Genomic DNA, 13,351 nt, shown 5'->3' on the forward strand with positions numbered 1-13,351 from the left:
ACAGTCAAAATAAGAACAAGATGGAATGTCAAGTAGTAGTAGAGAGATTAAATTTGCCAAAGTCTAAGAGGGAAAGAACACTTAATGCAAGTGCCCCCAAATTATAACAAAGTACCAAAAATAATGTTAGACTATTATAAGAATTTCATATTCTTTCAATTAAAATATTGGGCATTAAGCCTTTATACAATACAGTGCAAGGGGATATCAAGTGATGGAAGGATAAGTGTCACCTGATAAGAGAGCTAAGACAAGCAGCAGATACCTGGAATGGGAAGCAGAATATGATGTGCCATGCATGGGATATTACACAGAATTATGTGGAAAGGAGAAGGAAGAGAAGGAGCAAGAAAAACGCTACACTTCTATTCTGCTGTATAATTCTCATTTTGAAGATGTCCTCTATTCTCCTAACCCAAAATAGAAATTTAGGGAAAATATTGTTGCTATTTTTGACCTTAACTTTAGGAATAAAGTATGGATGAACGTCAAGCAATATGAGACTATACTCCTGAAATGCTTTAACATTATCAATCTATGCCCTCTTGAGCAGTCACATTTCAAAGCATTCTTAAAATTATTGAACAAATGATAATGTTTTCAAATACATAAATTTCAGCTAGGATCATATTATATACCCAGGCTTGAATAAATAGGTCCATATGCTCATCTTTAAACCATAGTTAGATGCTATATTTGATTATTTAGATGCAGACAAAAAAAAAAAAAGAACAAAAATAGAATAATGTATACATCATAAAGTAAATTGTTCAGAGGCAAAACTATTGCTAAGATTCAAACTACTGAAATTACTTTGTCATGTTTTTGTCAAATGCATGAAAGAAGGAAAGGGTACAATTCTCAAGGCTTCTATAGCAAAATGACACATTGTTTAATTTGTGAACAGCATTGTGGTGAAAATAAATTGCATCTGTAATCCTCATTTCTCTTTCCCAAACAGAGCATAACAAAAGGGAGCAACAATAAACTATTTGATGTACAAAGTAGAAGAAAACTGGACCCTTCTCTTTCCTTCTGCTCTTACAACATCTGCTAAAAAAGTATCTATATCTATAACTACATGTCTATTATAAAGTAATTCTCTTTTTGGCACGAAGTTTTAAATAGTCACTTCAACTCCACTCATAGAAGACCTATGACAGAATATAAAAACTAAACCAGTCTTCAGACTTCTATTTACTCCTAAGTTAGATGTGACACAGCTTGCAAAATGCTTTCCCAGCCTATTCATTAGCCTGCAGTACAGCTGCACTAAAGCAAGCGATGCTTTCTTCCCAGGGATTTCCACTCTCAAGAACTAACTCTAGGAACTAAAGTCAGGTTGTCATTCATTAAAGGGATCAGCTAACTCAGAATTACCAAGAATTATCTTTATTCTCCTACTACTTAAAATGATAAAAAGGAAATAAGAATGGCCACAATCCCAATTAACGTGTAGTCAATAATTTCCTCGAGTAAGGAACATATTCTAAAAATATGCTATAGAAGTATGTCTTCTAAATTAGTGTTTTAAAAATTATATTCCAATTCTCCCAATCTCTAATTCAATCACAACCACTCCAATTGTATCTTTTCCATATAGAGAGTTCCATGAAACATGTACTTCAGAGAAATGAGAGTTCTTTTGAAAAAAAAAATGAAAATATTTTTGTAAACGAAATGCATTTTAGCTACTTTCATAGCCATTATCATTCACATCCCAGAAAGAGCCCATCTGAAAACTGTGGTAGACTAGAATCTGCATACACAAATTAAACGGCTACATTCCTTGTGGTCTTCATTAATCTGACCCTAAATAACAATAACACCTGCTAAAAAGTGAAAATATATTTAAAATTGAAGAAAAACACACAAACACACACAAACACTAAAATTATTTGTATAGTATACAAATGAAAGAAAGTTTTTAGCTGAGAAATAAGTTTGAGGATAAATGAAACCATCAACTCTTCACTGAACACTATGGAGGAAGCAGAATTGTGCAACATGTTTAAATACATAATTTTAAAGAGGTGGCAACTTCATTGCAGTTAATATGTATTGATGTAGAAATGAATTGTGTATATAGATGTATGTCTCCCTCTCTCTCTCTCTCTCTATATATATATATATATATATATATATATATATATTTACAAAATTTCCATTAACATGAAGTAAATTGTGCTGAAATATCAGATACATTTTAATATCTATCTATCCTACATATATATTCTATATATATTCTATATATATATTCTATATATATTCTATATATATAGATATATTTACAAAACTTCAGTGGAAATTTTGTAAAATATGTGTCTGGGCATAATTATCAATGCAAGGCAAACAATTTCTTCCACCATGCCAAGACTGCATTATCAACAAAACTGAAAGATGTACATAAAGAAAGAAAACTCAGGTCTTACCTGCATGAAAGTACCCGAAGTATTTCTGTAATAAACAGAATAATATTGTATAATCCCATTAGGTTTTATAGGAGGTGTCCAAAAGAGAATTATTGATGAAGAACTGAGATTTGCATAATAAACATCTTTGGGAGGATCACTTGGTGCTATAATACAAGCAATTGGACAAAAACTGTACTTGTAGCATAAAGTAAGGTTTCTGTTATAAATGTCTTAAATTTACACCTGCTTTTAATAAGTTAAAGTGATGAGAAGTGTTTAAAGATAACTTATATTAAGAATAACATCTAATTAGAGGTCAAAAATGAAATTAATAAAACTCACTGGTCTATCCCTCTAACACTCTACCATAGCAATATCCAAGCAGAGGACAGGTGGATTCTCAATCATTAGCACTATCACTGCTGCAAAATAGTCCCTCTGCCCTGGATTTGAAAACAACATTATAGCAAGTTGCCAATTAGAATACACAACATGAAATCCTACTTTAACTTAGCATTTTGGAAATGAATAATATAGAGCAAAAGGTAACAGAAAGCTGACCTTCATGCATTTTATTTTGTTTCATTTAACAAGCACAGGAAATGTTTACTATATGTCAGGTTCCGTGCTGAGTGCATTTATGAATAAACTCATTCAATCCTCCTAAGGATTCTGTGAAGTCGCTATACATTGTTTCCATGAAGTGACGCACAGAGAAATTAACTAGCTTCCCCAACATCAAACAACTGTTAAGGGATCAAACTGCATTATCATCTAACTGGTAAAAGATATTAGACTTTAGTAATCTTTAATAATATTGCCTTTTGATATCTAACACTTTATCTGAATAGAATTATTCTTTTAATCAGCTTACATTAATTAAAAAAACTCACCTCCTTCAGGTGTTCGAAAGTTAATGATATTGCTTCTTGTTTTCCCATCACCAAATCTGGTGCTAGCTGTTACATAGGCACTATATTCAACATTATAATCCAAATCTGAAAACTCTAATGATGTTTCTGTTACATTAATATTTTTCAGTGATGAAATATCCCTGAGAGAATAAAAGAATATCTCTATAATTGATTTTTTAGAATAAATTAAAAATTACCATATACATTTTGAGCACACGTATATCAAAAATAACAATATCTATTTACAGAAATTTATTAATCCATACTAGTAAGATAGCATACAACTTATCCTGAAATAATGACAATAATCAATTTCAGAGCACTTCAATAATGAACTTCTTTGCTTTCAAGTCCTTACAAGCAAAGGAAGTTCAGACACAGTGAGCAGGAGACAGACAGGGAGAGGGACAAACATGACGGAGGCAGAGATGGAGTTAATGGATTGCTGGCAAGCAGCCACCAGAATGCTACTGACTTCAGAGAAAGCATGGCCCTGCCAACACCTTGATTTTGGACTCCTAGCCTCCATACCTGTCTGACAATACATTCTTATTATTTAAGCCAATTAGTCTGTGGTACTTAGTCATAGCAGCCCTAAAAAACTAAGGCAAATAGTGAGCCTGTGGGCTATCCTTTTCTTCTTTAATAGAAGGGAGATTGAAAGCAATGGATGTACAGCACCCAAGAAAGAAGAAAGTAGAGTTTGCATCTCCGACTCAATCAAAACCACAAAAGTATTTAAAATGTTACTCTAGACAAGTCAATGTTTAAGTAAAACAAATATTGACTCAAAATTTTGGAAATAAATCCCAAACCTCAGGAAAGGAGAAGACTTTTAAAGACAAAATGTATTGCTATGTAATATAGCACTAAAATTATTTTATTTCAGTCATGTTAGTTCAGTTTCCACTGTTGTGAACTGGATATACATTAGACCTGAACCAAAGAATGAGCACTGATACAGAGGTGTTGAAAACTGCATTTAAAAAAAAGAGCAATACTATTAATTATTAAAGAATTTAGATAATGGAAAATGATCAATATCACAGAGAAAAGTAGATATATCATGTAATCACTTATTTTTTTCTTATTAAGAAAACAAAGAATCCAATTAGTAAATGGATGCTCTCTCTGTATCGAAAATGTTCTTTCTATGCTATGGAAATATTTAAATCCTTTTATCTTTAAGAGGAATAATAGATTTTAAGTGAACTAAGGGTAACCAAAGAGAAGTTTCAGCCAGTGTGCTACCACTACACAAGCATCCATTCATGCCAAACATAAGTATTGTTATCTGAAAAATAGCGGGAAAGCTTACCATGGTACAATATATATATATATATATAAGGATTTAGAATATGTGATTGGAGACAGGAAGGATTAGCCAGGCTATTCAGCAATTTGAAACAGTTTCATTGACATCATCTTTCAGAAGCAGTAGGGGGAGTTTTCTTTGAGATCACTGAGAAGGGATTCAAAGGAGAAAGGCTTTTAAAACACTTAATACTGTGGCTATCAGTTCCAGAGCAAGATGCCCTGTCATAGAAATTATCCAATTCCATACTCCCTCATTGGTCACAGGTCATCAGAATACTATTGATAAGCTAATCCAATCTCTAAAGATAGGAAATTAGCAATAATTACTAATTACTTTACAACTAGTTTAAAAATACATTTCAAACACATTCCAATGTTGTCTGCCACCTCACATCACTACTTATTTTCTCTAATCTTCACAGCAAAATGCTGCAGATAAGTATCTGCCTACTGTAAGAAAAACCCAGAATCAAGGCAATCACCTGGATGGTGCAAGTCCAAAATAAATTTTGGATATTTCAATAAAAGAAGTCATTCCTTATAAATGATCTGAATAAGAGACTCAATTATCCATTTCTGTCAGCATGCTTATATATCTGTATCTCCTTTGGTTTACTTCCCAAGACAGAACAATGCTACAGAAAAATATTGACAAATACTGATGTGTTTTGACTGCTTGGAATTTGTTTTTCTTTAGGAGTATAGAATTGTGGCCAATATTTTAATGACTGGGGTAGAAAAATATAATATTTGGGTATAAATAAACTTCAATTGAAATAGTTCAGAAAGTGAACCAGAAGTGGTTTGCCATAAAACTGAGAATTGAGAGAGAAGCAAAGAAGAGATAAGTGATATCCCTAAGGATCTGACTTGATCTTCTTTGCTTCTCATTGTTTTCAACAGATTGGAGGCAACACACATGTACCTCTAGGTGTGAGCTCTCTATTCTCCAAGGATTGTTCTCCGTGAGCAATCCGGCATTTCAGAGGGTTTGCTCCCTTCCACACATGAGAAACTCAGCCCTGACAATGCTGTAATGAGTACTGATGGTTTTAGCTTGTTTACATTAAAAATTAATGTTTTGTTCTTATCAGCTTAAAAAAAATAGAATTCTTATGTGTTCTATTATAGTGTTTTGTTTTTATTTATAAAAGTATTTCTTTGTTAATTCATTTTTTCTTCCTCTTATCAAGTTAATGATAATGATATATATCATTTTTGTAGCTTCATAATTTGGATGTATGATGGTTATTCAACCATTCCTCTATGAGTTAACACTTAGGCCATTTCTTTTCTTTTTTTAATAACAGTGTAACAATCATCCTGACACAAATTATCTTTTGAAAATGGTACTTTTTATATCTCTTAGGTAAATTCCAAGTAGTGTGATTGTTGAGTCAAATAACTTAAATTTTTTACATTTTAATGATTAATCTTCAAAATGGTTACTATTTCAAATTGTAATTTATTATAATTTAGAGTCATGCAAACAGTATATGGAAGTACCCATTTCCCTAAACTCTCATGAGTAATTTGTATTTTATTATTCTCTTTAATTTCTTCAAATCTAATTGACCCAAAATATTTCATTTTAATTTGCACTTCTCTGACCACAAATGAGACTGAATGTCTTCTTAAATGTTTATTTGTCATTTGCAATACATTATTTTGAATAAATTCTTCACACATTTACTTTTGTATTTATTTAGTGTTTTAAATGGGAAGCACTGTATGTCAGGGATGGGGCTGGGGGCATTGTTCTTTTAGTTACTGCCATCAAACAAAGGTAGATACTTTTCCCACTGTCTCTCTGTTTGGAGAAGATATGCACACAATCAATCAACAGACCTAATTAAGCATTCACTTTGTATTGGGTACTATGTTAGACATAGACATGAAGAAGACACAACCCCTGCCATGAAAACAGAGAGACAAATCAGTAAATCATTATAGAATAACTCAGTAATAACAATACAGTCTCCTTAACGACAAAGACAATAACTTTCATTTCAGTGTCTAAAAGCAGAGAAAAAAAAAGAGATGAGCAAAGAAATTGGTGACCAAAGTGAAGGAACAGAGAATAAGGGTTAGCCCCAAAGTTTCAAGAAATTGCTCACTAGAAGGCTTGTTTGTAAGGTTTGAGTGTAGAATGGGTAGTTGGGGGTTGGGGAGGGGAAGAGAGGAGGTCTACCTGACAAGGTAGGTCTAACTCTTACTCATCATAAGTAATAAATTGTGTGGAAACGGAAGGAATATAAATGTCACACAATAATTAATCTATAGTACAGATAACTTTCCAACATCAGCCAAACCTCTCAATCAGTACAAATTTTCAAACTGAGAAAAAAACTTGAGAAGTGTCCTCAGTGCAATCATTTTATTGATTTAATTCTTCAAACCTATTACAACATTTTAAAAGGATTTTTTTTTTTTAATTTAGGAAACGAAAAAAGAATTCCTTTGAAATTATTCTCAAAAAATAGAAGATGCAATTTGTCTATCTCCTTTCTCTCTTTGGTAATGCCAAAAGATGTCTTGAATTAGGATTAATGGAGTCTTTAAGACATAGTTATTTCCTAGTTAATTTATTATTATTTTTTCAAAAGACAGGAATTTTAGAACATAAGAACAAGTCTTATCACATCAAGACCATACCAAGAACCAACCAGCTATGAAGGAATCTTGAATTCCAGAAAACACCTGAAAGACTTAAACAAATTTGTCTGTTTCCTTAAGCATACATATGAATGATTTTCTGGACAAGGATGGAGACACTTCTACAAGTCATTATCTTAATTCTTATTTTCATCATTTGATATTTTGTACCATGAGGGTAATCTAACCTGATGATACATCCATCTCTATCTGTCACTATGAATTTTTTCCCAAACCTTCAATATGCTGATATCTAAACATTCTAGATTATTCTTTGTGTTCACCAACTACTGCTTCCAAAAATAAAGAATAGCAACATCCATTCACTGGACTAACTCTTTATCAAATCATTTTCTTCCTCAGATGAAACTGATTTTCACTAACTTTCACACTATAAGAAACTATATGGCATCTCACTCTAGAACAAGAACTCTGCACAGCTCCATAATATCAGTATGCTAGCAATTATGTTTTAAGCAACCCAAAACTAGCAAGGAGTAAACTGTTGTACCATTTATGATTCTAAAGTTATTCTAGAGTGTCAGAAAGAGTCTGAGTCAAAGGAGGGTGTTCATTTGTTGTTACTGTTGTCATTTGGCTAGCTGGTTGGTTTGGTTTGATTTGGTCTGGCTTTGTTTTGTTTACTTGCTTTCAGCAGGAAGGACACATTTACAAACTTAGGAGGAAAGCCACTTATGAAAATGAAGTTGAAGCTAAAGAAGCATACACTTATAAGCCATGGTCTTGGAGCAAGTAAAAGGTATTGGGGTCCAGAAGATGGACAGAGGAATTTGCTTGAGATGGAGGAGAGATCTTTTGTCCCCTGAGAATGGACACAAAGGTTATGGAAGTAAATGAATTGACAGGTTCCAGAAATAGGAAGTTGAGGTAGTTCCTACCTGGTCACCTCAATTTTCAGTATAGAATGGAAGCTGAGTTCATTTACTGTGATTGAGGTGTGTGGGGCTTGAGGACAGGGAAGACAATTTGGAATCATTTCTGAGGATAATAGGAAGGGGAAATAATTAAGAACAAGTAAAATGACAGCCTAGAGATACTCAAAGCTAAGTGAAGTTGGGAAAAGCAAGGATTTTTAATGTGCAGTTTATTGTTTCTATCATTATATCAATAAATCCTTACTGAGAGCCTAAAATATATCAGGTACTAAGCATTATGATGTCAATAAAATAGTAAAAAGACACACTCTAGCTCTAAATAGTTTATATACATGTAGTTAAAGGTTGATAACCCCATCAGGGCTCAGAAATCCGGGTAAAAGACTTATGTGAATGGAGTGTAGGATAAATACAGAGTTATTAACTACTCATTCCTTTCCTTTAATTATGATAAACTGTTTAGGTTTTCTATTCCTTTCTAGTCAGTTTGTAAGCTATGTTTTATTAAGAATTTATGATATCACCCAAGCTTTCAAATGTACCACCATAAAGTTGTTCAAAATATCTTATCTTTTAATTTTTTCAGTTATAGTTATGTCTCCTTTTCCATTTCTAAGATTAATTTATGCCTTTTCTATTTTTTCTGAATTAATCTTCCCAATTTTTTCCTAATTTCACTTGTTAAGTTATTAGTTTGACTTATCCCTTTATAAGCTTTTCAATTTTGGAAGTGTTTGCAAACATGAAAATTGTTATATGTGATTATTAAAGATAATAATGAAATGGATAATTATGAGACTTGTCTCTCCTATCCACTTGAGAATGTATCTACCCATTGTAAAAACAGAGAACAAAGCATAATACTTGATAATTTATGGTATCATGCACTAAATGTTGGAACATAATTTTTTCAGATTAGAGTCATTTTTAGTATATGTAATAGTATAACATAATAGTGATTTAAAATGTACATTTGATGTAAATGTAATGGAGTCCAAATGAGCAGAAGGTCAACAATTACTTGGCAGAGCTTAGAGTAAATTTTTCTGAAAATACTTTTCTACTGGGAAATAAAGAATTGTGTAGGTCCTACAAATATAATAAAATTCATTGATCTCATGAATGAAAGTGTGTTTTTACGTATTTAATCAAGAAAGAAGAACGATTTGACCTTTCCTCCCTCGATTTGCCAAGCACTTTAGAGATAAATGTTCTTTAAAATGCTAAAGTGATCCAAAATAGCAAGCCTTAAAATAAAATCAGTAGTGGATTGCGTGTTAGTAAAGAATTTAAAATTATAATCATAAAGCTGAAAAGTCTGAAAAGAAATTACCTAAATCAAAATCTTTTCACATAAACTGGTGCCCTGCATGGTATTAAAGCCATTTTCTTCCATTCTTTCTTCAACAGTTCCAAATACCTGGTCACCACATTCATTTTTCATAATGAGGCAACATAAAAATGCAAGTGCTCATCATTTTCCATTTCTCACAGTGAATCCTGGTTAGGATTCCTAAATTTAACCAAATGATATCAACCTTAGCCCGTGCTTTTTTTTTAATTTTTAAAACACATGAATTTTGTCTTAGCCTGAAACTTACAATAATGTTAATCACCAAAGAGCAGAATTTCCAACTGTCTGCTCTTCAGTTCCTACAAAAAACTGAGGATATTTTTATTTTGCTTATGAAAGATTTGAAGGATAAGCAAACCTCTAAATTAATTTATTATTCTAGCCTCCAAATGAGCAGGAGCTACAGAGAGCAATGTATATTATGTACTTGGCTTCATTTTCTGTGAAATCACTCTCACCAAACTATATATTCTGAGGGGAAATGCCTATCACTTCCTGTTTTGGTCCCTACATCTCTATGCAAAAGGTACATTAAAAGCACTTGGGCATATGTCCAGTTAAATCTTTTGAAAGATTCCGGTATTCCAAAGTTCTGGACTGGTTTTCCAACCTAGTTTCCTACAACCAAAACTTTAACTCTCAAAGCCAAGCTTTTCATAATTAATACCTCCTGTAAAGACTCTGCTTCCCTGAGGTGACAAAGTTCATATCCTCTCTCCAGAGATTTTTATTTTTCATGTGGAGATCCAGATATCATAGAAAGCACAGAGGCAGCATAGAGTTGCAGTAATCAAAAGCATTAGAAAGATTAAATTAAAATTGACCCCCAATATCATGAAATGTGTCCTTGTGATTTTTTTCTTTTCCAGATTGTTCATGCTCTCATTTAAAAATTGTACTGAATAAGGGGGTCAGGATTTTGTTCTAGTCTAGTAATACCAGTAGTATGATCCCATTGTCTGTGTAGCATCCACCTTATTTAGGAAAGAAGTAACACCACCAATTCAGTTAAAAATTTGCTGGTAAATAATTATATTATCTGAAAAATGTAATTGTAATATCAATATTGTATCAGTATTGTACAGGGTTTAAAATTTTTGTTGTAACTATATTATGCAAAGGTCACACCCTTTCTAAATACCCCAAGGGTTTCCACTGCATTTGGAATAAAATCCAAACTCTCTGTCATGGCTTCAAGACTCCATGTATCTGTCTTCCGTCCTCTCTAGCTTCATCTCCTCCTGCTTACCATTATACTCCAGACACAAGGGCCTTTTTATTGTTGGCCACACCAAGCTTTTGCTGTTCATCACACCTGGTAAAATTATTTGAGCTCCTACATCCAGCCAGTATAACCCTTGAAACTACATGGGTCAAAAAATTTCCATTTTTGCTTAAGCCAACTTAGGTTGGGTTCCAATCTATTGAAACTAAAAGAATCTTGACTAATACCTATTCCAATTCTTTCAACAGTTCCTGATCACTCCTTCCTAAACAAGCTCTACTCTGTCCATGTATTATTTAAACTGTTGTTCCTAGTAATCTGGTTGGTTTAACATATGAACACATAGTGTTGCAGGGTAATATCTCTACTGAGGAATCTGATAAGGAGGACTTTGTCTCCCTCTCTCTACGTAAGGATCAGCTGAGGAGCCTTGCTCTCTCATACACAACCTGATGCCTTCTGTTCTGAGAGTGAGGAGCCAGTTATTCCTTCTGACACAGAAGCAAAGCATATTTTAACAGAACTTTTACCCAAAAATACTCAAGTACAATTTCCAAATGATAGAAAGTGGAAAGGCCTTATGTAATAACTGGGACAGATGATTCACATCCTTCAAGTCCTATAGTAGAAAATCGTAACTACAGGAGAAGCTAAGCAGGGCCAAGCAAGAAAAGGAAAAGTGAAAGACAGTCTTGCAGAGCCTGGTAATTGCTGTGAATATTTTCAAGAAAGCAAAAAGCCCTCTCAATCTTCTTAAATACAGATAACTGTAACTATCTTTCCTCTGTGTAAAAAGAAAACAGGACAAACCTGTAGCTCTTACTTCAATCACAGATAAATCATAAGTAATGTAACAAGGCTGAATACAGTTTGAATCAAATGTATGCTTATCAACATGATGTAATGGTTAAACTATAGAATGAAATAAGGAGAAACTATACTAATAAGTTAGAAATAGTAAAAGAAATCTCTCTTCTAATTTTTAGTTTTTATGTAAGTAAAAGGTGTGTTATATTACTCTTAACAAAAGCCATAGCTTAATTAATATAAATATTTTCAGTAAAGTTTTGCAGACATTCAAAGTTAAATTTGAATCTCTGATAATGCTGTGAATAACCTCTTTGTTTTTGACTCACCCATGGTTTACCACCTATAGTTCACCACCCATGGTTCAATAGAATATAATTTAATTGAATGTATCCTAAATTGAAGGCTCTATAAATATGCTGTAACTTAGACTGGAGGGCTCTTCTGATCTCATATCCAACTACATCTGGAAGGGACAGAAGTCCCCAGGCTTGGTAACATATTAATTTATTTTTGCATTGTAAACTTGTTCCTTTTACCTTAAGCGCTCCTTTAGTAAATATGTGTTGAATTTGAATTCTTGTATGGAGTGCTCTTTACTTTTAAACTATTGTCTGTCCCTATACTCTTATTTAAGCAGGAGGTTACTTGATGAAACCCAAACTGATTGAATCACAACCTGATAAGGCTCAGGTCTTTTCTAATGGAGATCATGGGTTTGAGGTGTAAAGAGGTGAACCTGTAACAATAGTATAATTATCATTCTCTCATGATGGATACAGTACAATCAACTAATACAGACCAATATCAAGCCAGTGATTTTTGGTAGAGATATTCCATATGAGTTGATGTAACAAGCTTAATGTTATTACACATGTTGTCGTCAAACCGAGACTCCCCTATAATTGTGTTGTTGAGTGTTTAGAACAAAGGCTGATTATAACTTATTCCTAGTGGTGGTGGGAGAAAACATAATTTGGGAGTAAGCATTCTGACTCTGTCACCTTGTAGCTCTATGATCTTAAGCAAGCCCTTAACCTCATCAACACCTGGTTTCCATAACTATAATATGGGGATAGTCTTCTTCTTTTTGTGGAATTGTTGTGAACAATAAATGACAATACATGTAAAAAAAAAAAACCTAGTGCACCACTTGCTCCCAAATGGTAACTATGACATCATCCCTTTTGAGTCCTTTGCCTTAGCGCTCCAAAATGTTTTGCTCCACAAGCCTGTAATGCAAGGAAGTCACAATTTCTCCCAGCTTTGTGCATTTCACAAACATGATGAACAGATCGTGAAATCAAGGTTGAAGACTCAAGATCCAGACAAATAAAATTAATGAGTACAAAGACTGGGTTTAAGACAAGGTATGGCAGGAATTGAGGTAAACTGCTGAGCAAATGCCCCAATCGAAAGAAGACAGCCACTATTCAGCTCTGGCTGATTTTTGCCATGAGGGATGTGGCAAAGTATTCAGATTTTTATAAGAAACAAAGGAATCTAAAAATTTACCAGATATCTCCTCAATTTTAGATGCTGACAATGTCAATATTAGGGGGAAGGAGGATACAGCTGGTTGATGATCTTGAAGAGACTGGTGCCTCTGGGTTTGGGGACTTATCTGGCATAGGAACAATCTGGAGTTTTTAAGTTTCTGAAAAATAAACTTAGTGAGTGAAATTTTATAGAGTTTCAGATAGGGACCTGGGTATTCTTTAGGATTTCTGGGAATACTGCTGGTTTGGGCTGGGCTTACTGTGGCCATT

At 33.3% G+C, this 13,351-nt stretch overlaps 1 protein-coding gene across 3 annotated transcripts in view; it reads right to left on the bottom strand.

Annotated features, from left to right (window-relative positions):
• PTPRQ (protein tyrosine phosphatase receptor type Q) overlaps window positions 1-13,351 on the bottom strand; it is a 217,499-nt gene that overhangs the window by 138,285 nt on the left and 65,863 nt on the right. For all 3 annotated transcript variants that reach the window (XM_037845990.1, XM_037845989.1, XM_037845991.1), the window contains exons 18-19: window positions 3,308-3,468; window positions 2,433-2,578 (exon numbers count right to left, since the gene is read on the bottom strand). In XM_037845990.1, coding sequence (XP_037701918.1) covers window positions 2,433-2,578; window positions 3,308-3,468 — 307 coding nt within the window. The remainder of the gene's footprint in view (window positions 1-2,432; window positions 2,579-3,307; window positions 3,469-13,351) is intronic.

This window comes from Choloepus didactylus, chromosome 8 (genome assembly GCF_015220235.1).
Source record: "Choloepus didactylus isolate mChoDid1 chromosome 8, mChoDid1.pri, whole genome shotgun sequence".
Lineage (NCBI taxonomy): Eukaryota > Metazoa > Chordata > Mammalia > Pilosa > Megalonychidae > Choloepus > Choloepus didactylus.